This window comes from Podarcis vaucheri (genome assembly GCF_965113315.1).
Source record: "Podarcis vaucheri genome assembly, chromosome: 11".
NCBI classification, from domain to species: Eukaryota; Metazoa; Chordata; class Lepidosauria; order Squamata; family Lacertidae; genus Podarcis; species Podarcis vaucheri.
This window is the reverse complement of record NC_138749.1, coordinates 28,581,313-28,605,587: the sequence shown is the minus strand read 5'-3', so window position 1 is coordinate 28,605,587 and position 24,275 is coordinate 28,581,313. Positions and strand designations below refer to the sequence as shown.

Below are 24,275 nucleotides of genomic sequence, written 5' to 3'. Positions count from 1 at the left end.
GTCTGGGGAAATCCGGGTGTTTAGCAGCCCAAATCGGAAGTGTTGATTTTTTTTGGCTCAACAACTTTGGCCCCACCAAAAAGCTCACCTTTTTGTCCGGATTTTCACTTTTTGAAATATGGCAACCCTAAAATAGGATGGGGGGGCATAGATCTGCAAGATCCTTACTGCTTTGGTTTCCCTAACATGCCCTGAATCTACTCCAGCCTTGAAGATGGCAGAATTAATTCCCTCCCACCAAAGTAAATGAGAGAGCGGGGATAATGAATTCCCCCTATGGGGAAAGATTGTAACATTAGCAGCTTCTCAGTTTAGAGAAAGGGCGAGTAAGAGGATACATGATAGGTAAAGGTAAAGGGACCCCTGACCATTAGGTCCAGTCGTGACCGACTCTGGGGTTGCGGCGCTCATCTCGCTTTATTGGCCGAGGGAACCAGCGTACAGCTTCCTGGTCATGTGGCCAGCATGACTAAGCCACTTCTGGCAAACCAGAGCAGCGCATGGAAACACCGTTTACCTTCCCGCCGGAAGGTACTTGCACTTTTGATGTGCTTTCGAACTGCTAGGTTGGCAGGAGCAGGGACCGAGCAACGGTCGCGGGGATTTGAACCGCCGACCTTCTGATCGGCAAGTCCTAGGCTATGTGGTTTAACCCACAGCGCCACCCACGTACATGATAGAGGTATATACAATTGTGCATTGTGTGGAGAAAGTGGATAGAGGAGTATTTTTTCATTCTTCATAGCACTAGAACTCAAATATCCAATGAAGCTGAACGTTGGAAGATTTAGGACAGACATGTACTCACAGTGTCATTTGTTAAACTATGGAGATTGCTCCCACAAGAGAGAGTGGTTGCAACCAACTTGGATGGCTTTAAAGAGGATTAAATAAATTCATGGAGGATACGGCTTGTGTTCCACCTCCACTGTTGGGAGGCAGAATGTCTCTGAATACCAGTTACTGGGGAGAGTGCTGCTGCACACATTTTCGCTTGTGGACTCTCCTTATGGATCTAGTTGGCCACGGTACAAACAAAGTGCTGGATTAGTTGGCCTGATCCACAAGACTTTTTCTTAATGGGAAAAGAGCCCTCTCTTCAACACTGGCTCCTGCTAGTTAGCAGGGCTTTGGACGTGGCGATAGTTCTGCCACGGATTCTTGCCTGCATGGATTGCTCTTTGTTTCTATTTGCTATAGTACATGGTTTTCTGCCAAGTATCAGGGGGCAAGTGCATTATTTTCTACACTTCTGCTGCTCCAAACTTTGTCAGAATTTCCTGGTTCTCTTAGTAAAGTGGAAAATAATTTTGTACCTTTTGTGCTAACTTGCTACTTGTCACGAGGCTTTGGTTTCCAGCTAAGATCAATCCATTACAGTTACCTTAATTATATTAAGTTGTTCAATCCTGCTTTAGAATTCATTAGAATCCATTTTCCCAGGACCTTGATAAATTATGTGTCTGCTTAAATATGTGGCTTGCTATGGAGCAAATTGAGAGTCAGATTGTGAACAGCGCTTAATTGTTGCCTGTGCTCAGTACTGGAACACATAAAGCAGTAAATGCCTTTGAGCAGCAGCCAAGTGCATTTTATTTCCCACTGATCCATAGCCCAACCTTCCACATCTAGAATTCAGACGCAGAGCTGCCAGGCCAGAGACTACCAGATCTGAGGTGGCATGATAACCTGCTCAGTAAAAAAAGCTTGCTTAAAGCTTCACGTTTCTGGTATTGTCCACTCACTAAAGGGTGTTTTGGCTGTTAACACTTTTCATGGGGGCGGGGACTTTATCTGTAAATCAAATAAAGGTGAAAATGGTAATATTTGCAAAACTTGCAATTGTTTGTGGCTCAGCAAAGATGCTTCTGGGTGTTTCAGCATATTCTATGGTTATATATTGGTATAAATCTTCCCAAATTTTTCATCATTGGCATGTACCTTGGGGAATGATCACTCCAGAAAAATGTCTCATTGAAGTGGGAAATAGGTTACAGTGGCAAGAACACTTGAGTTTTATTGCCCAGCTACTGGGTGGAGATGACAGCATGCTGTACCAAGAAATTATAGGGTTTTAATCCAAATTTTTCAGACGAGTGACAGTTCTGAAAACACTAGCCCTGTTTTTGTTTACATTTGCACACAAATGAAACACAGATGGTATTCTGAAAAGCAAAGCAGGCTTGTGTTTGTAAATCAGTTCCACAACAATGTTTTTAATCATACCATAATGAAGTAACTGTGTTAGGTGCCTGCTGCAAACTTTCTTGTTTCAGCAAACCTACGCAAAATACAATTTAGGGATCTTTATTTGTTTTGAAAAGTTTTCCTTAGCTGTGTGTTATTGATTATGTACACTGGTTAAAGTCTTGTGATTATGCTATATAGAAGTCCCAATAAATATATAGGATTTATTTGTTAAATTTGTGCAAATTTATTTTTTTCTCCTCTAGCTGTGTGGAGTTTGACTTGAATGTAAACAACGTTGTAGGAATAAGAAATACATTCCTTCTCAGAACCTATGCATACAGTAAGTAGTCTGTACTTTTTATATATATAGATGGTCAGTTACCTAAGATTCTCTTTCTGTGTTTGCAAACTGAGATGCTACTCAGTATCTAAGCTTCAATACTAGATAGGCATACTTGGTAGTAAATCCAGCTATTTCAGTGGGACTTGCTTCTGAGGAAGCTTGTATAGGATTAAGCTGCAAACATTATTATTAAAACACACACCAAATGTGTCGAAATTCAGTTGTTGAGGCATACTTTTAATAAATTGCTACTTTATTTTACCGTACTTTGTTCACTGCCTAATGCTTTCAGTTTAATATAGGCCTGATATAATTTAGCCTCATAATTTACTTACTGTTCTATTACTATTGTTGTTAATATTACTATTATTTAGACAAAAGGGACCTGCAACAAAATGTTGTAGCAAGGAATGGTCCTGCTGTTTTCCACTGTACTTCATTCCTTTCCCCATTCCAGGTGTGCTGTTTCCCTACCATCACCACCACACAAACAGTCAGCAGACCACTGAGCTGTTTTGGTGATTCCTTCTCCCCTCCCCTTGGATTTTTTTCAAGCTTTTCTGGACTTGTGCAAACGATGAGGCACCCCCCGCTAAACATGAATATATTTCTAATGCATGGCTGGTGCTAAGGATACACCTTCAGATAACGACTTTACTGTTAGTATATAGGACATCACCATCAATGCCATTTTTACTCAACAATATAAGCTAAAAAGACAGGACTTGGCTCAAAGAAGCTTAAATATTCTAAATTTAAATTGGACCAGGAGACAGAGGAGGTGGAAAGGGAGAGCTTAGGGTTCAAAAACAAAGAAGGGAAATGAGGCAAGAGAAGAAACTATAACACGGGATTAATATGATCAAATATTGTTGCTCTTTCTTATTTTGGCCAGGGAGAAGGACCAGCGCTTAAGCCAAAAGGCTTCATACAAAAAGGTCACTATTAAGAGAGGTGGCTTTCCATAGGTAGAGAGACTTCCAAGCATAAGGGACAGCAAGGAAGTACTGGTAAAAACTATTTAAAAGACAGTACAGTGGTACCTTGGTTTAAGAACAGCTTAGTTTATGAACAACTTGGATTAAGAACGCTGCAAACCCGGAAGTAGGTGTTTTAGTTTGTGAACTTTGCCTTGGAAGCAGAACATGTTCCACTTCCTGTTGAGTGTGTTCCATTTGTAAATTGAGTCCCCCGCTGCTATGGGAAAGCACGCCTTGGTTTAAGAACGGACTTCCGAAACGGATTAAGTTTGTAAACCAAGGTACCACTGTACCACTTTTGATATCTACAATTTTGGAATCGTGGGTGGCAATGATATATTCATTGAAAAAGTGGGAATACATGTATGTGTGTGTAGAGCTTTATAATAGGTGTTTATCTAATGAGATTGGCTCAGCTGTTCTGCCTGATTTTTTGTTTTGTTCACAGTTGAGAGTCGAGTGCGTCCATTAGTGCTTGTTGTTAAGAAGTGGGCAAGTTTTCGTGGCATAAATGATGCCAGCCGAGGCACTTTAAGCAGCTATAGTCTCGTGTTGATGGTTTTGCACTATTTACAAAGTAAGTATATTTTTAACTTTGGTAGTCCGCTCCCAACCCCTGACTGACTTACCGTATTTTTTGCACCATAACACTCACTTTTTTCCTCCTAGAAAGTAAGGGGAAATGTCTGTGCGTGTTATGGAGGCAATGCCTACGGGTGGCATGCCTACGGATTTTCCTCCTCTAAAAACTACGTGCGTGTTATGGTCGGGTGCGTGTTATAGAGCGAAAAATACGGTACCTGGATTGCTTCCTGCTTACTTTCGCCACTGTTCTAGAACTTCTAGGAGCATCTCTAGATAAAGTGCTTTTTAACACCTTCACATGGTGCCACATTCTCAGTATATCACCCTAGAATATTTTTTTTTTCATTAAGCATACATATTCCTCTTTCAGAGTTTTGGCATTCCTCTGTGATCTAACTTCATGAAAAAATACTGTAGGATTATTGTTGGGTTTCTTGCAATATTTTAAAATATAGCTAACAGCAGGAAACAAATTGGAATACCTCCCACCCATCTTAATAATCTTGTAACTAATTATGTTTTAAAATGTAATATAAGTAATAGCTAATGTAAGCAAGTAACTAATGCTGCTGCTATTATTTATTATACATTTCTGTTACACTTACGTGCAATAGAATGCTGTTCATCTTCCTTAAAAAATATCCATTTAGTGGATAGAGGTGTGAAGTTTCAATAGTGACCATTCATTAATTTTTGGCAAATTGAATATGTTTGGTTCAGGGTGCAAGCCCTTCATTTTTCCCCACTGCACCATTCTTGTTCTTGTCTTCATTCTTGTATAATGGAAGCCACTTACCTCATCACCAGGAGGAGCCTCAGGGCTGCATTTCCTTTGGGGGCAATCTTTTCAGGAGCTGCAGGGTCATTGTTGGGCAGGGCAGGAAGCAATAGTGGGTGGAGCAAAGGATTTGACAATAGGTTACATTCCAGCCATGGAAAACACACACACCTGCCTTTCCATCCAAGCAAGGAAGTGGCATTATTGCAGTCAAAGGACACATTCCATCTAGGCAAAAAATGCGCAAGGACTGCTTGGAGCACAGGCACCAAGTATTATGACATGAGGAGTGAGGGTGTGCCCAGGGAAAATCTCAAGGGCTGGATGGATTTCACCCAGGCAAGTGAACAGGCTTCTAGAAGAGAAACAAAACATTCTGCCCTTGACAGCCTTCTGCATTTCTGGGCTCCGTATAGAATGGGGAGGACTTCACCATTTCCCCCCATGCGTCATAGTAAGCAAGCTGGAAATTGGCACCCCACCAAATTCCTTGTCCAGGGGCCACACTCCCACTTTGTGTTTATGCTGAAAGTGCAGGACGCAGAGCCTTGTTAGTTTATCCAGCACAAAAATAAGTGGGCTAGTGGCAGAGGTATGGATAGCTCTATCCTTCCACCAGTTGTCTATGACACTTCTGTGCTTGATGTGCAGGAGGCAAAGACTTTCCAGTCACTCAGCATAGAAGCCAAATGGGCTGGTGGCTGCTCTCCAAAGCTCTTGTGGAGGAGGCACACAAAGAAGGGCCTCAGAGGGTGATCTCAGGGTCCAGGTACATTCATATGGAGAGAGGTGGACCTTGAGGTATTGTGGTCCTGAGATGCTTAAGGCTTTATAGGTCAAAGCCAGCACTTTGAAATTGGGACGGAAAACTAATTGGCAGCTGGTGCAGTTGGGCCAGGATCAGTGTAATATGCTAAAACCATCTTGCTGTTCTGCACCAGCTGAAGTTTCCAAACTGTCATTAAAATATTAAACTTTTTCAGAGCTTGCTTTTGGTAGGAAGTTCTTTTGCTGTATAAAATGGGAAATTCGGAAGATTAAAAAAATAGAAATCCTATAAATGTATTAGTACTCAGCCTCTGTTCACCTTGTTATTGTGGAAGCTTCCATTAGAAATTAGGAAGTGGACAAGTGTTTATTTTAGAAGAGGCTGGTATGAACACTATTAGCTTTATTTAAGAACAGGATCGGGGAACCTATGGCCCTCCAGATGTTTGCTAGACTAAAAGAAATCATTTCTGATGTTTGGCCATAGTGGCTAAGGCAGATGTAATGCCTTAACATAACACCTGGAAGACCACAGCTTCTTTATACCCATTCTAGACCAATTGGAATACATATGTTGGCAGATTTAACTGGTAAGTATTCACTTTCTGAATTACAGCAGTTCTTAAGGAGCTGGATGAGGTGTGCCATAAATTGGGTAAAACGTATTGAATTCAAGGATTAAAAACATAGGGTGAATCTTAAATGCACTAGGAATAACACTAAACTTCATTATTCATTCATGCTTTCTCACAAAAAGTGAGAATGCGTGAGCACTAATGTATTGTATTGCAAACCATTTTTGGATATAGCAGAATGTGACTTCTGTAGCTACTTTTTTGTCTTCCAGTTATGTGTTTTGATGTTAAGAGACCCAGTTAAGTGTTTTGACACTCCAGTTTATAAGATTGCTGCTTCAGTACAATTGTATAGATCATCTTCATTTGGTGAAGAGTTAATAAAATGCCAGCCCATTTCAGTTACTGAAGGGGAGCAATTGGAACAGAATGGTCATTCAGCCAAAGTTTGTAAAAGTTAATTCAGCTGGAAGAAAACTTTTTTCCCCATCCTCCTTTTGGCATTGCCATATATTATGAGGCAGTTTCCTCAGTATTTACATGGTTTTGGGATTTGGTTAGGAATTGCAAAAAAGATGTAAATAATTAGGAAGACTCCTTTTTATTTAGTATTTTTTAGTAACAGTGGCTGTTTTTATGGAGGCAGACTATGCTTTCTGTAACCAGAGAAATAGGTAGTATTGAAAGAGTCATTGCATTTTCATAGATAAGAATCTACATTTGTTCTTCAGAAGCCTATGTTCTGTAACAAATTCCCATTGCCTTTATAGTGAAAAATGTCCACATGGCCTTAGATAAAACCCTGTGTAAACACACCAAATAGCAATATATTACTAAGTTTGGCTTAGATGAGTAACTTTCATATTATAGAATGGTTAACCAAGTTTCACACAAACTTATGAAAGGTAATTTTGCTTAATTTAAAGGCCTAGCAATTAACATTTGGAGTTAAGCATTTAATTCTAGACCTTCAGTTCACACCACTGGTGTAGCTGGTATGTTGTTTTCTGTGAAGTACATGAATCACAGCGACTTTAAACTTTTTTTTTATAGCCCTACCTGAACCTATCCTTCCATCCCTCCAAAAAAATTACCCAGTAAGTGCTTCTTATAAATTACTACATAATATGTTTATTAAAAATTGATGCTCTACAATATGAATGTTGCTTTTAAATTTGGGTAATGGCAAAATATGCCTATGACCATGCTTGTTAGATTTGTGCAGTGAGCCATCACTGTATGCCCGTGTTTGTAGAAAGTTCCCCTTGCAGTCTGGCTCCCTCCCCAATCCCTTTTGTTTCATACAAGCTAAATTTTTACAGAATAGTTCTGATCAGGTTCCATTGCTAGGAAGTAAGACCCATTTATTTCCTTGGGACTTGCTTCTAACTGTGTGCACTTAGGAGTGAAGCGCATTGCGTTTAATCAGACTTGTGTCCTTTCTGTTCTGCATATAGGGCATGTCAGTGCCATGCCATGATTATCTGGTACTGTTCTGGATTTTATTTCTCTGTAGCCCATTTGCCTTTGGTGGTCTTGTAGTTCACATGCTCCTGAAGCTGGCCTTCTTTCCAGATCATCTGCATGCCTCAAGATCCTGTTAAGTTGGCTGCATGATTAGAGATCGCTTGCCTCCCTCCTAGATCTTCTTATCATGCCTGGGGCAAATGTGCAGTGGAGTGTTTGCTATCCTAGAATAGCTCAATTGCCACAAATTTGTGCTGTAAGGGTTTAACAAACAAACAGAATCTGCTGGAAACAGGTGAAAAATGTCCCAACGTAATGGTCTAGATCTGACCAAGGCAGTAAATCTATGTCTGGACTATTTCAGACTTCAAGTGGGGTCTCACATGACTGAATCGGTGAGATCTAGGCCACTGTGTCCCAGACTGCTGAACAATGAGATACACTTTCTTCACATTATTACTGCTAACACAGTAACCTGTTAGGAGTATCTAGGGAATTCTTCCAAGGCAGCTCACTCAATCTGCACAGGTAAGACATATATTTGGAAGGTATTGCTGTTACATAAAGTATCTTTTGTTATGTATTTAGGAAAGCGTGCTCCTTGACCTTCAAGTATAGATTTGAAAGTATAGATTCTTCAGTGCCCAGAGCGCTTGTTGTGTGGCTTTCTGGGACAGAGCAGCTGAGTGAATGGCAGTAATTGAGGCGTGACACTTGGGAAATAATTGTCTCACATTCTAGAGGGCTAGTCATATTGGTGTGTGGTTGCAAAGGCAACAAAGAGCCTTGGGGCACCTTAAAGAGTAATCCATTGTGGCAGAAGCTGTCATGGGCCAGAGCTCACTTCATCAGATGATTTAAGCGGTCTGCCGAGTGATTAGGGGTATGTTTGATTTGTTTCTTTTAAGTGAGGCCGGAAGGTTAAGCAATACGAGTGAGTGCTGTAGGTATATGGTAGGACTACGCAGTGCGTAAATGGATACAGAATCTAATGAAATTAATATGCTTGCTTCCACACTAGAGCTGCTTAGTGCTGCTGAGGCATTTCTTTCCCATAATTAGCTGAGTTTAGAATTAAAAAGGGGATGCACTTCATATAGTAATACATTAAGTAGTAGTTCCCTTGTCCTGGAGCAGAATCCTTCTACAGTATTTACTCACAAGTAAGTTCCATTCAGCAAAGGTCCTTCCTAATGTCAGTTAAAAGTTTTAATTGCAGGGCCAGCTGTTTTGGTTCTACTTATTATAATATCCTGCCCAGGATGGCTAACAACAATAATTAAAATCATATTTATTTATTTATCTCCAATATTTACATACCACCTAATGACAAAAGTCTTCTGCGTGGTTTGCAAGTAAAAATTAAGAACATAAAATACGACAGGAAAGTAAAACCTAACATAGGGGTCGGCAAGGCTTACTGGGCATGGGCCGGATCTCTCCCGCGAAGATCCTCTGTGGGCCGGACTGGCGCGTTGGCGCTAGAAATCGCTTCTGCACATGCCCAGACGCCGGAAATCGCCCCGGGACCGCAGACATGCACAGATGCAATTTCCGCCGCATGCACAGAAGCAATTTCCGGAGCCGTGGAAGAGAGTCGCTGGACGGCTCAGTTTGGGGGCGGCTGTTTACCTTCCTGCTGGAGCGGTACCTATTTATCTACTTGCACCTTGACATGCTTTCGAACTGCTAGGTGGGCAGGAGCTGGGACTGAACAATGGGGGATTCGAACCGCCAGCCTTCTGATCGGCAAGCCCTAGGGACTGTGGTTTAGACCACAGCGCCACCTGCGTGCTTACTATGTGACAAAGAATAGAATGGTTGCCTGAGCGGCCATAGTGAGAGGGATAGCAGAATCTCCATGAGCAAAGAGCTTCACAGCTGCAGGGCTACCACTGAGAAGGCCCAGCCATATGTAATATCCCCATAACAAATGCCCACTGAGAGTAGCACAAGCAGGGCCTCCCCTTCTGACTGGTTTTTGGTGACGTGAGAGATCACAGCTGGAGCATTAGTATAGCCTCTTAAGTGCCCCAGTGCATGTTCCCGTTAGTGGGGAATTAATTACCGGCTTCTGCGCCTTTCCCCTGTTTTTTCTTTTTCTGTTTTTACTGAAATAGCACAATTTTGCTATTTTAAAAAAGCCAGGGAGAGGAAATGTAATTAAAGCCTCCCCTTGCAGAAAGTGGAACTGACATTGATGCAATTAAGAGACCAGCCTGACTGAAGCTGCAATTACATTTTTTCCCTCTCTCTCTCTCCCACACCCACCCACATCAAATACTGCCGTGGGGGGGGGCAGGGTGGAGAGAGAAACATGGGAGGACAATAAGACAACAGGCTGATGACAGAGTAAGTAAATAAAGGATGGTAGTTCTGGAAAGCTGGGCTAATGTGGAAGCAGCTTAAAACCAAGCCCCCTCATAGGTCACAGTAAGGACTTCCGGGGCTCAATTTGGCAAGAATAAGAGATGAGCAAGGTTGCTTATTCCTTAATTTTAGTTCCTTAAAGCATGTTGTGGATGCTGCACGATTTGTTCAACAAGAGAGGCTAAGGTTGGATTGAAATGGGTGTTGGAAAGTTTTGTGTTGACAAAGTAATTCCCTATGCTGCAAGATAAACCCATCTTTTAAAAAAGTTTGTCATGCATGCATGCCGAAGCAATGAGGTTTAAACTAAACAGTATTTTAGTTTCAAGGGTGAGAAGGTCGAAGCAGGCGTCCACTCATGCGGTGGGGCTCTTTTGTCCTTCCTTCTCCCAGCAGCTTCTCACATGTCCCTAAAATCTGGGGCCACACAGGGCCTGGAAGCGGGGAGAAGAGAAACTAGAAGTTGCTTTGCGCAAGTGGATAGCCACCGTCGACCACAAAAATATATTATTTTCTATTGCTGTCCTGCATGTATCTGTGTGGAATCAAACCTTTACGTATTGTTCACCATATTGGTGCCTTACTACTTATTTAAAATTGTGCTGAGCAAACTGTTCTGTAAAGCATCCACACTCTCTGCATAAGTTTATCAACTCATATTGAGAATCTGCTTTTTAAAATGCTGATCATACACAGTTAGACATTAACATCAGCAGTTACATGCTCTTTTTTTAAAGGCTAGCAAGGAACAGTGGAAAACTTTCTGACATATGGTAACATTTTAGAGTAAGCAGATTTATCTGTCTTCTTGCAATCTCATGTCTTGGGTTAGTGTTAATACAGCACTTTTAAAAATTACATAGTTTAGTAACTACTTAGTTACTGTACTCTATAGTTTCATGGCTCATTTATAATGTTGCAATAAATCTGAAATTTTGTTTTACCATTTTTGTAAATGTAAATAATACTACGTATTCATGTCACTTGACTTTGTAAAATTCAGTTTTTTAATGCTTATTTGACTTTCACATATCAGTTAAGTGTAGCTAGTACCACACACTTGTATGGTTACACTTTACTGTGTAACTTAAAATTCCTATTTTTAAACATTGTTGCCTATGAGCATAACCTGGCTACATCATTTTCTGTTCAGTTTCCATTGAAATGAATGGGAGTTGTGGCCAGTGTATTGGTGCAGCTCCTAATCATGTGCTTTATTTCTAAAATTGTATATCTTGCCCTTCAATGGCCAAGTGGTGTTCCAAGGGTCGCTTACACAATGTTATGTTTTAATAAATAAGAAAAAAATAGCATTTATACAAAGCCTAGTGACAAGATGCAATTTGTATCCAAGGTAAGCACAACATCCCATTCTTCTTGTTTCTTTTCACTGCATGTTGGCTATTTAGGGTGTGATACTTTGTGGTAGTGGTTTCTTTTACATATACTGTACAATCAAGGGCCCACAACTACAGTTGAGCACTGAGTGAGATTTTGGAATACACATACCAGATGAATATGTGCCAGAATGTGATAAACACCCGATTAGTAAGTTTCAGGTAGTCAGAAGGTTTGGGTTATATACCTGCTGTGCAATTGAGCTGATACTTGCATTACAAAATTAGTGAATACAGTGGTACCCCTGATTACGTACTTAATTCGTTCTGGAGGTTCGTTCTTAACCTGAAACTGTTCTTAACCTGAAGCACCACTTTAGCTAATGGGGCCTCCCGCTGCCACCGCGCCACCGTTGTGCAATTTCTGTTCTCAACCTGAAGCAAAGTTCTTAACCCGAGGTACTATTTCTGGGTTAGCAGAGTCTGTAACCTGAAGCGTATGTAACCCGAGGTACCACTGTAAAGCGGTTTTTAAAAACAAAAAGGTTCAGTATGAAAGGGGAGTTGGTCTCAGGCTCCTGCTTCTTGTGTCACTACCCTTTAGAGCAGTTTCAGGAAGATCCCAGGTAAACATGGTTTTGTACCAGGCATTATATTCTGCTCAGAGAAGCAGTTTGGAGTGAAGGCAGATGTGAGCTTGAGGCTCATTTCCGTTATAGTGGACAGAAAAATAAGTGTTTTAGCAGACTGCATTGCTTGACATGTACTGATTCTGAAACATTTGCCTTGCACTAGTGCACTTTGAGTTAATATGCAATCATGTGTATTGTGAGGCTCTGGGTGCATGCCATTATCATGGGCAGTTCGTTTTTTCTCCTATGGGCTTAACTTAACAGTTAGTTTTACAGAAAACAAGAAGCATTGACCAAAGTCTTTTTTAGGTTTAGTTAAATGTAACAGTGATATTCAGAGCTGTGCCAGTAGAATTTGCCTCCCCACTCTTCTCCCTGTGTTCCCCATCTTCTCCAGAGGGTCCCCCAACTCTCCAGAGGAGAAGGAGAGCTACAGAGGGTTGGGGAGGAAGGAGAAGTCTCATTGTGGAAATCTGTTTTATGTATGGGCACAACTGGATTTCACCCACAGATCTTGGGAAACTTGTAAATCCTTATACAAGGACTACATTCCTATTTCTGGTTACTTTTGTGTACCTCTGGGAATTACCAGATGTAACTGCAGTTTTCTGGCAAGCATTTAAGTAGAGTTTTATCACTTCCTAACTTCGCTAAATTTCTGGTACATGATAGGAATGTAAGAAAAGCCCTATGGATCCAGACAAAGTTCCCGTTAGTCAAACATCCTGCTCCCACAATGGCTGTCTTAAATGCTCTTGGGGAGCCCAACAAGAAGGTTATCAAGGCAATAATCCTCCCAAAGTTATGAGACCTGCATTTGAGTCCCATCATGCATACTGTCTGTGCCTGGGCTTCAGCTGGTACTCCTAGCTATAGTTCTCCTGTTGTAAGATGTGATTAGTGATGGACCTCATTTGAATACTTTGAGGGCAAACAAAATAAATATTTCTAAGTCTTTTGCATCTAGAATGAATAACATGGTTTTACTTTACTTTGTCAATGTACAATAGCGTTGATGAATTTTCCTGCTTAATGCACCTTATCTACTCTATGCAGTTTGGGTTTGTTAGAGTGGGGGAAAGGCTGGGTACTGTACTATCCTCTCACCTTTTTCAGTAAAACCCTAGCAAGGCCTGTGTTAAAGCAACACAGAAAGTTAGCCCTGTCAGTAAGAAGATACCCTTTGTCATCCTCTCCCTGCTTATGGCTGCCGGCATGTTGAGTATTTTGTATAATTCTGTCAAACTTTCAACACACATTTCTAATATTAGGGCTCCAGTTTTGGAGCCAAGCTATGGGGGCAAATTTGTACATTTGCATTCCGCCGTTCCGTCAATAAAAAAAAGCCTGCTGGCTCACACCAATGGCCCGTCTTGTCCAGCCTCCTGTTCTTACAGTGGCCCACCAGGCGCAAGCAAGACCTGATCACAGGAACGTTCTTCCCTCTTATGGTTTCCAACAGCTGGTATTCAGAAACAAACTGCCTCTGACTGTGGAGGAAGAGCATAGCCATTGTGCCTTATAGCCTTATCTGCCATGATTTTTTTCTAATCTTCTTTAAAACCCCAAGCTGGCAACCGTCACTGCCTTCTGTGGAAGCAAGTTCCACAGTTGAACTGCACTGTGTGAAGAAGTACTTTCTTCTATCTGCCTGGAATCTTCCAACATGCAGCTTCAATGCAAATCCGCTAGTCCTAGTGTTTCTCCATGCCATGCATAAGTCTATACTCTTCTATCACGTTGCCTCCTTACTCGCCTTTTCTCAAAACTAAAAAGCTCCAAATGTTGCAAGTTTTTCCTCCTAGGGGAGTTGCTCCCTTCCCTTGATAATTTTGGTTGCCCTTTTCTGAATTCTACGGTATTCTTTTTGAGATGAGGCAACTGGAACTCAAGGCTGCTCAGGCTTGTGTACCCAACAATTTCCCACTGTAGCCCAACAACTGTAGGAAGTAAATATATGCTGAGAGATGGTAACTTGTTCAGGGCCACCTACTGACCTTCATGGCTGATTGGGACAGGAACTCAGATCTCCTTGGTCCATGTCTAACATTCTGTTCTCTCCAAAACACTTGCTCCTATGTTTAGCAAGCAAAAGCTTTGCACCATTCCTTGTGCCTTCATTTTAATGGGCATCGTTTAATTACCTGATAGAGTTTAAAACCAACTTCCCTGCATGCTGCAAATCAGCAAAATAGAAGGATATATGCTGAGGTGGCATTCCTTTGTATTACAGATGAGAACATTTATATGCAAGATACAGACAGAGGAGCACTCAAAAGGGTCAGGGAGGGGCATTCCTTGCAGATGTTAGCTTTGTGCTTGGGATGGATGAGAGAGAATCTGTCTGAGGCTAGGAAGCTGATCCTCCAGTTACCAGAGTTATATTTTTCAGCGTCTGGCTCTTCTTCTAATGCTAATGCAGTCTGTTTTTCCCATTGCACAGTCAAACATGAAGTTTTGAAAATAAGCTGACAATAATATGCTCAGATCTGGATTTCTTTTTTTTAAAATTGCAATTTAAGTTTGAGTTTTTCAGGTCTCTCCGATTGTTCCAAACTGCATGTTAGTTGGAAGTGAGTACTACAGGTTGAATTGGACTTATTTGGCCTCTTTTTTTTTTTTTTTTTTGCATGTTCAGTAACATATTAACAGATTATAGCACCAGAACGCAGACACATTAAGCATCAGTCTCTCTGTCTCTTATTGTTTTTACAGGAATCTTTTGATCCTACTATGCAGCTGCACCTTGTGCATCGAGCCCCATGCACCATTCCTCCTTACCTTTCAAAAAACCAGTCCACGCTTGGAGACCTGTTGCTGGGCTTCCTGAAATACTATGCTACAGAATTTGAGTGAGTGATCAGCTTGTCACTTAATGAAGCCTAATCTGCCTACTTTGCTCTGGTGGTTCTAATTGGTTCTGCACTGGTTGCAATTTACAAATGAACTAAAAGGTCTTGTATTTCCATTTGGTAGGGAATGCTTTCCTTTTGATTTTTTAAAAACATGCCCATGTGTAAAAATGCACATAGTGAGAGGTTAAGGCTGGGTGGCTTAATGGTTTACATGCAAAGGGAGGTTTAAAATGTACGGCACAAGCTAAGAAAAGTTAATAAATCAGTGGGAGAGTACTTGGACTTAGATCACAAATAATTTGGCAGTCTGCAGTTCATAGTTTACCAAAATGGAGTTAGGGGGTGTTGTATATACAGTCGTACCTTGGAAGTTGAACGGAATCTGTTCTGGAATTCCATTTGACTTCCAAAATGTTCAAAAACCAAATCGCGGCTTCTGATTGGCTGCAGAAAGCTCCTGAAGCCAATCAGAAGCCACGGAAGCCCTCTTGGATGTTCAGCTTCCAAAAATAGTTCACAAACTGGAACAGTCACTTCCGGGGTTTGTGACGTTCAGGAGCCAAAATGTTCAGGAACTAAGCTGCTTGAAAACCAATGTACGACTGTAAAGGAAAACCTCCTCACAGTTGTACCCATGTGCATTTAAGTACTGAGCAAGATCTGCCTATGGGATGGACCTGCTGTTCAGAGATATATATGCCACCTTAGGACTATGTAGCAGCTGGTTTAGCAGGATGAAATATTGCTGAGCACTGTAATAGAATGGAGAGCCAGTGTGGTGTAGTGGTTAAGAGCGGTAGTCATGTAATCTGGGAAACCGGGTTCGCGTCTCCGCTCCTCCACATGCAGCTGCTGGGTGACCTTGGGCCAGTCACACTTCTGTGAAGTCTCTCAGCCCCACTCACCTCACAGAGTGTTTGTTGTGGGGGAGGAAGGGAAAGGAGAATGTTAGCCGCTTTGAGACTCCTTAAAGGGAGTGAAAGGCGGGATATCAAATCCAAACTCTTCTTCAAGTCAGATTTACAGTAGAATTGGCAAAGCACTGTCAAAAGTACCATTTGTAAATACAAATTCAAGATTAAGTTTGCTTCACTTATTCCGCACAACGAAATTTGGGTGAATGCTGTTTTTACAGACTAGTACATAATTGTGGATGTCTTAAGCAAAAACTGTACTTCTGTTTTACTGAAAATGCTAGCTAAATTAAACATATCCTAGAAATATATTCTGTAGGGGAGTGGGGAAATGATCTGCTTCCTGAAGTCCTTCTGACCGCAAAAATTCTTAAATGTCCTATTTCATTTATACTGTTAAGGGAAGGTGGTAGGTTTCCAGCTACCAATGAGTAGCAAAGCAGTTACTGGTGTAAATGTCATGCATATCTCCAGTGAGAGGGAGTTTAAGATTAAATGATCCCTCTAGATAAAAATTTAAATATTTGCCACTTAATAGGAAAGTTTAAATTTTATGAAGCACTTGCACTTTTATTAAGAAACATGGAACATTTCGGAAGATAAATAGGCAGTAATAACATTTTCATAAATCTTCTCCGTGTTACAATAATGCACAGTCTTAACTGCCCATTAGTTTGAATTTTTCATGGTGTAAAATTGTTTAAAATGTCTCAGTGGGACATTTCAAAAACTCCTACTTTTAAGCTGTTGCTTTTTAGTTACATAACAGACTACCAAGTTCAGATTTAAGGTCAACCTATGGTTAATCTGTATTTTGATAGATAAAACTAAAATAAGTATGGATTTGCTGTGTCCTCCTGTGGCAAAGCTTAGATTGACCAGCAACTCAGAATGAATAGTATTAGATATATCAAGTGCATACACAATTCATATACATGGATTTAAATTTTCAAAAGCTTTCAAACTGGCATTCAGATTTGCTTCTCTACGTGTAGAATGGTGATTTTATACTACTCCCAGGACCGTTATTGGGATAAGTCTTGCTGCTGCCCTGGTTGTGGTGTTTCTTGCAATGTGTGGTCCTTTCGTCTCTCTTCCTTGCCTTTTATAATGCAGGGGGTTCTCCTAGTGAGTATTTTATATGTTTTAGAGGGGTACCTTTAGGTTAAACATTGCAGCCATTATTTCCAATGAAATAATTGCCCAACAAAAGTTCTGGAATCCTCTCCCCCCACCCCACCCTGGCTTGAGAAAAGGATCTAGGAGTCTTGGTTGACCACAAACTTGACATGAGCCAACAGTGTGACGCGGCAGCTAAAAAAGCCAATGCAATTCTGGGCTGCATCAATAGGAGTATAGCATCTAGATCAAGGGAAGTAATAGTGCCACTGTATTCTGCTCTGGTCAGACCTCACCTGGAGTACTGTGTCCAGTTCTGGGCACCACAATTCAAGAAGGACACTGACAAACTGGAACGTGTCCAGAGGAGGGCAACCAAAATGGTCAAAGGCCTGGAAAGATGCCTTATGAGGAACAGCTAAGGGAGCTGGGCATGTTTAGCCTGGAGAAGAGGAGGTCAAGGGGTGATATGATAGCCATGTTCAAATATATAAAAGAATGTCACATAGAGGAGGGAGAAAGGTTGTTTTCTGCTGCTCCGGAGAAGCGGACACGGAGCAATGGATCCAAACTACAAGAAAGAAGATTCCACCTAAACATTAGGAAGAACTTCCTGACAGTAAGAGCTGTTCGACAGTGGAATTTGCTGCCAAGGAGTGTGGTGGAGTCTCCTACTTTGGAGGTCTTTAAGCAGAGGCTTGACAACCATATGTCAGGAGTGCTCTGATGGTGTTTCCTGCTTGGCAGGGGGTTGGACTCGATGGCCCTTGTGGTCTCTTCCAACTCTATGATTCTATGATTCTATGATTCAGTGGATCCAAATTACAAGAAAGAAGATTCCACCTAAACATTAGGAAGAACTTCCTGACAGTAAGAGCTGTTTGACAGTGGAATTTGCTGCCAAGGAGTGTGGTGGAGTCTCCTACTTTGGAGGTCTTTAAGCAGAGGCTTGACAACCATATGTCAGGAGTGCTCTGATGGTGTTTCCTGCTTGGCAGGGGGTTGGACTTGATGGCCCTTGTGGTCTCTTCCAACTCTATGATTCTATGATATAATTGCCATATTGGATAACCCTATGACTTCCATTCAGTTTCATAATTTTTGCATTGCTTCCCTTATAGCTTCAATAGTTCTGGAAATTTTTTGGAGGTGTCCATAAAACCAGAAGTGTTTACGTGCCCACTTAGCGAAGAAATTACAAAATATGTTATTCTGTCTTTGATTTCCCCATGTGTATACATATATCGGCCTCAATAATTTAATATCAAATGGCAGTTATTAATATTTGGGCTTTTTTGTTGTGCTGAAAAAGCAACTGCTTTTTTCCAGTGATTTTTAGAAGCCAGATGGATTTTGCAAAAAAATGGTTAGCTTGGTTCAGAGTGCAGCGGAATGGTATTACTGTCTGCTGTGATCTGCTTAATTCTGTTACATAACTCTTTCCTTTAGCTTATTTTTCCTTAAATTTATTGACAAGTTGGGATATAAGCCAAATGATGCTATAACATTTCTCTTTTCACTGACCTACATCCCCCCCCCCTTTTGGAACTTTGCTAATGGTGTCATTAGCAAAAATGGGGAATCCAAGATCTGAGGTCCAGTTTCTTATCTTCCAAATTTCTACCTGGTCCTATATATATCTTCCCTGTGACCCTGACAACTTTAGCCAAGCACAGCTTTTCCTGATTTCTGCCACCTGCAACAGCCACAGTGGCATTTCTAGATTATTTTCCATTCTTCTGAGCTGCTTCAAAGTAATGTGCTTACCAAATAAATAAGGATCATTACACAATAACTTTTTTTAAAAAACCCAAATTGTAAAAGTTTATTACATTCGTTTTCCCTTTGCTAGTTGGAGCAGTCAAATGATTTCAGTTCGTGAAGCCAAGGCCATTCCAAGACCTGATGGTGTTGAATGGAGAAACAAGTTCATTTGTGTAGAAGGTAAATTCTGAAGCTTTTTTGTAACTTAACTGTTATACATATATAATCTGTTGGCGTGAAGAGTGTTTTTCTGCAAGCTGAGAACATTTAAGCAGTACTGGGGCTTTTTTAATACAATGCCAATTTCTGGTTTGTTGCAAAGCATCCTTTGCTATTTTGTCCAAGTAGGCTAATTAATGTTTTTTGCACGTGGGGATTAGAAATTGCATATTGATGTTCAGAGGATGGGTGCATGGAAGCCCAAAGCTTGTTTTCATAAGTCGAAACTAGGGGTAGCCAATGTGGTGGTCTCCAAATGTTGTTGGGCTACAACACAACTAGTGGAAGCTGATTGAAGTTGTAGTCCACAGCATCTACCACCCATGCTCTAAACTATAGTTTGGCGTTAAGTGTGAACAGCCCCACTGCATAAAGATACAATGTTTAGTTTGTCAGTACAGTACGTCATTACTCAATTAATGCTTGTACCATTCTTACAAAGCCTCTCACTACTACTGTTGTTTTTACAAAGAGAGAATTAAAATAGAGACTGATTTATCCATGGAATCATTCCCTGCTGCGTATTAAGTATTGTGAGATATGTATTTCACCATCATTTAAATACTTTTCATCTTGGAACAACCGTTACTCAGTCCTCTGAAAGATAGCTTCCTTACCCATAGACCTCCTCAGATGCTATGGGGTGGATTGGGGCCTTTGAATAGTTCTCCTATCCCCTGACATCTGAGGGTTGCAGCTTGGAAGAGCAGTCCCTAAGCTGCAGAATTCCTGCTCCACAGAGCTGCCGTGAGAAGTGGGTAAAAAATCATATAAAGAAATCAATGTTTTCCTAGCAGTGGCCTGCCTTATGCCAGAAAAGCTGCCTTGAAGCTGTGTAATCTGTTCTCTTTTTTACATATTGGTGTGGTTTTTGCTTGTTCTCTCCTTTTGATAATTGCTTTAAACATGTATGTATTTAAGAGAATCCTGAAGAATTGTGCAAAGCCTGGAGATTCTCAGGAACATGCAGCTGTTATTTGCATTCATTCATTCATTCAAGTAATAATTTCTACTAAAATTGAAAAAAATACTCCCATAAGGTGGATCTAACCCTTTGTATCAGTTTCATTAAGATAAGCGTACATAATTGTGCACTGAAATTGTAGTTTGCAGAAGAGTATGTTCATATGGCTCAACACAACTTCATGATTGCTAGGGTTTTGTGATTTGCTCAGATTATGGTCCTTGCAATGCAAAAAAATAAACTACAGTGGAAAAATATTTCACTTTGATTACCCCTCTCTCAGAAAATACAGTAACTGTAAGATCACCATACGCCCTATACTTTCATATAGCTTTGTTGATTCCAGTGTATTTTTTCCTAAGTGAATAGTTTTAGGACTGCTGCTTTAGAATAAAAAAACGCACCAATCAAACCCTAGTGAAAGCTACATCACTGGTAATGCTCTTTTGACCTTTTCAGAACCTTTTGATCGAACAAACACAGCTAGAGCGGTACATGAAAAACAGAAGTTTGACATTATCCTAGATGAATTTCGCAAGGTAAAAATGCACAACAGTCCAATAAAGCTTCACAAAAAAGTGATTACATATAATTGTTTGAAGAAAATTGTGTCCGCCCCCCCCCCCCCCGGTGAAACTTGAGATCCAAGACATATTTGTGCTTCTCTGATTTTTCTAAGCAATTAATCCTTGGCTTTCTTCCCCCCTCCATGGCTGAAATCCAAAGAACGGTGCAATTCTTTCTGTGCACCCAAAGGGATTTTGGCCTTATGTTTTTCAAACAGCAACTTCCAAAGGCAAATGACTTTGAAATTGAGAGGACTTTCAAATCAGGCAAATGTACCTGCTGTTCAAAGAAGGAAAATGCATCTCCTTAGGAGCCTTGCCATAGGACCTTTTTGTAGCCAGATTGCTTGTAACTCGCATGTCATGACCTCGGTGATCAGAGTACTGTCTTCGGTGTGTTTCATACTTGGAAACTAGTTTGACTTCTAAAATGAAGTATCTGGGAACTTATACAGTGGTACCTCTGGTTACGTACTTAATTCGTTCTGGAGGTCCATTCGTAACCTGAAACTGTTCTTAACCTGAAGCACCACTTTAGCTAATGGGGCATCCAGCTGCCGCTGCACCGCCTGATTTCTGTTCTCATCCTGAAGCAAAGTTCTTAACCCGAGGTACTATTTCTGGGTTAGCAGAGTCTGTAACTTGAAGCGTATGTAACCTGAAGCGTATGTAACCCGAGGTACCACTATGTAGCTAATTCAAGCTGTAATAAATGTAAATCATATTTTGAAACCTCTTGCAGGAGCAGGAAGTGGGCTTTGGCCAATGGAGGTGGGAGGGTCAGCCAGCCCATCAGTCATTCAACATGACAACTTCTGGTGATTTGGGTCGTTGAAATAATAATAATAATAATACTTTATTATTTATATACTATCCATCTGATGGGCTTGCCCCAACCACTCTGGGTGGCTTCTAGCAAATTAATTATGAAACAGTAAAACATCACACATTAAAAACTTCCCTATACAGGGCTGCCTTCAGGTGTCTTCTAAAAGTCACAGTTGTTTATTTCCTTGACATCTGATGGGAGGGCGTTCCACAGAGCGGGCGCGACTACCGAGAAGGCCCTCTGCCTGGTTCCCTGTAACCTCGCTTCTCGCAATGAGGGGACAGCCAAAAGGCCCTCGCAGCTGGATCTCAGTGTCCGGGCTGAACGAGTAGTTCCATTTGCAAACTTTTGCAGCACAGCCAATATCACCAGGGCTTGCTGTCACCACTAGTCAGCTGATCAGCACTGACAGCAAGTCTTGCTTGCCATGAAACAGTCAGAGTGCCCACTAAGACAGCTGTGTCTCTACCTGTCCCACACTTGATGTCACATATGCTGTCCGGTGTGGGGCAGGTGGATGTGGTTTGAGGAAATGGCCCTGCAACTATTCGCTTTTCAAGAGAGTCGGAAATTCTTATGGCACACTCAACCCCTTGCACACTGTGCACTGTACTTACTTTGGTTGTGAATCTTACTAATTTTGTTGTCTTTCTTTAATATGTTCCAGTATGTTCATTTTTGCATTTTGTTCTGTTTCATAGTCATGGCAGAGATTGAGAGACAGGAGGGACTTGAACTGTGTACTACCTTTAAGAGCAACTCTACAGAAAAGATAATTGGCTTCCTTCTCCTTAAGTGGACCATTCTGAAATACACAAAAGACATTACTGAAACCCCGGGATGCATTTCCCCCCTCCCTTCCCACTGATCTTATTTTTAAAGAGGAGATTATTCTTTCAAAATTTTGTTAAGGAAACTTTTGTAAGAATTAAATACAACCTTCATGAAATGCATTAACAATTTGAAGACTGGCTTTCCGAAACATATTGAATCAGTGATCAATAAAGAGACTGCTGTAATACTAATTTTGCAAATCTGTTGGGAGTTTGATTTATTGTTAACTTACATTGTAGTGGTTTGACTCAGCTACATGGAATATTGAAATGTATAGATGAAATGTATGACAGTCAGGCCGTGACTTTAAAGTATAGCATACTGTGCACATTTCCTTACGAGAGAGAGTAGCTCCTGCTTTACAGCTGCAAAATGCAATATGCACTTTGGCTCTCCTTGGTTCTTTTCAGCTTTTAATAATCTTGTAATAAGAAACAGCAACTTTTAAAGAAAAAATAACAACTACACCCTAAATGATGCTGCTGATGTGGCTTAATTCTCAATGAGCTCGCAAATGTATTTGGTTTGTGCTACTTTAGATTGCGTAGGACTGACTACTCCTCCATAGAACAGAATTCCCTTCCACATTGAAAACCAGGTGCTGGGTATAAGGAGGCCAGGTTAAAACCTTTCCTGACTTGCAGCTTCCTGTGTGGAAGGAATTTTGTTAAATGGAAGAGCCTGTTCAAGTTGTGAGGCCCCCCCCCCACTGCAGTCTGAAGTGGCACAACTCATGCAGCAGGTTTGCCACCTCAGCGAGAATTTCTGGGGGTTGAATTCTTTACTGGAATTTTAAAGCAGCAGAATAACTTCAAGGCAGTTGAATCATCTGTTAGGCTTGCATAATGTGTGACATGCTGAGCTGAATGCAGCCTGCCATCCATGTATGGCAGCTCCTTGGGCTTGAAAAGCATTTTGTGTGTTTCCGGCCATCCTGGGGCTGCAAAAAATCAGGATGTTGTCGTCAGGCAGTTTGCCTGCCGTTAGGACTGGTCAGTGGTCTCTGTGTTCCTACTTGATCTACAGGCACTGCAGGCAAGATTTTTTTTTATGGCAGACTGCTCTATGTTGCTTGATGCTCACTGCAGACTGAGGGTGGCGTTGAACATTACAGTGAAGCAGAGGGAAAGGAAACGCAAGGGAGAATTGTACTTCCTCTTAACTGCACTTCCATTGTGATATATGGATCCTACAAGGATGGTACCGTGGCTTGTACAACCCCCTCCCCAGTTTCCTGCGCCACAACAGCAGTGTAAGGAAGCATACGTTCTTTCCACTTCCTCATACACCCATCCCACTGCTCTGTTGTAAATTGTGAAGCTGCCATGAGTTGAGCCCTCTCCTACCGTTTTCTTTCCATATATATATAAAGTAGTGAAAACTGCAAAAAATAGCTGCTACGATAAGCCAAGTTGTTGTTGTTTTAATTTGTTTCTATTTTTGTGTAAATATTTGTATGTTGGTCAGCTGCTATATAAATCAGGATTTAAGAAAACTTAAATTTTAACTTTCCCCCCAAGAAGTATGAGACTTATTTTAGATCTGCTGTTGCACAATTTGTGCCTCTTATATTTATTGCAGTCCAATTCATATGTTAACAAATGTTTACTTTTCACTGATGTCGAACTTCCTTTCCCCTCTAAGTTTAATATTTTTATTGTGTCAAGTGGAATAAAGTTTCTGTATTGAAAATAAAGCTATCTTTTGTATATTTCACCTTTTTCTTTCAATCTGCTTCTCGGCTCTTATTGTGTAGCCTGGTAGTATTGTGAAGAGTGCTTTATGAATCTCAGTGATGTGAAGAAATTTGGATTTAAACATTTTAGCCTTGCACACGACTTATGGGGCTAGCCCTAATATGATGGGCTAGAAGTATGTTCTGGGACAAAGTTTACATGTTGTTGCTGCTACTGCTACACACACTCACAAACACCAGTTTCTTGGTGGCTGGGCTCCATGTTGCATTGATAGTGGGTTGCATGTGCCAATGGTGTGAATCACTCAGATCACCTCTCTCTCTCTGCCTCTGTGGGAGCCCTGCTTGGGTACTCATCAGGAGGAGTTAGGTTGATAGACACAAGACAGAACATTTTCAGCAATGATCCCAAGATAATGCCCTTTTTAAAATGTGCTGGAATGGGGTGGGGGTGTTATTCAATTGCTTTTGTGCTTTTATATTGTGTTTT

General features: G+C 41.0%; 1 protein-coding gene across 4 annotated transcripts in view; it reads left to right on the top strand.

Annotated features, from left to right (window-relative positions):
* The window catches only part of TENT2 (terminal nucleotidyltransferase 2), a 36,223-nt gene extending 12,418 nt beyond the window's left edge, over positions 1-23,805 (top strand). For all 4 annotated transcript variants that reach the window (XM_082191963.1, XM_082191964.1, XM_082191965.1 and 1 more), the window contains 7 exons: positions 2,454-2,530; positions 3,962-4,090; positions 7,273-7,316; positions 14,741-14,877; positions 18,766-18,857; positions 20,320-20,399; positions 21,957-23,805. In XM_082191963.1, the coding sequence (XP_082048089.1) occupies positions 2,454-2,530; positions 3,962-4,090; positions 7,273-7,316; positions 14,741-14,877; positions 18,766-18,857; positions 20,320-20,399; positions 21,957-22,031 (634 nt within the window). In that variant the 3' untranslated portion in view covers positions 22,032-23,805. The remainder of the gene's footprint in view (positions 1-2,453; positions 2,531-3,961; positions 4,091-7,272; positions 7,317-14,740; positions 14,878-18,765; positions 18,858-20,319; positions 20,400-21,956) is intronic.
* Positions 23,806-24,275: the final 470 nt, after the last annotated feature.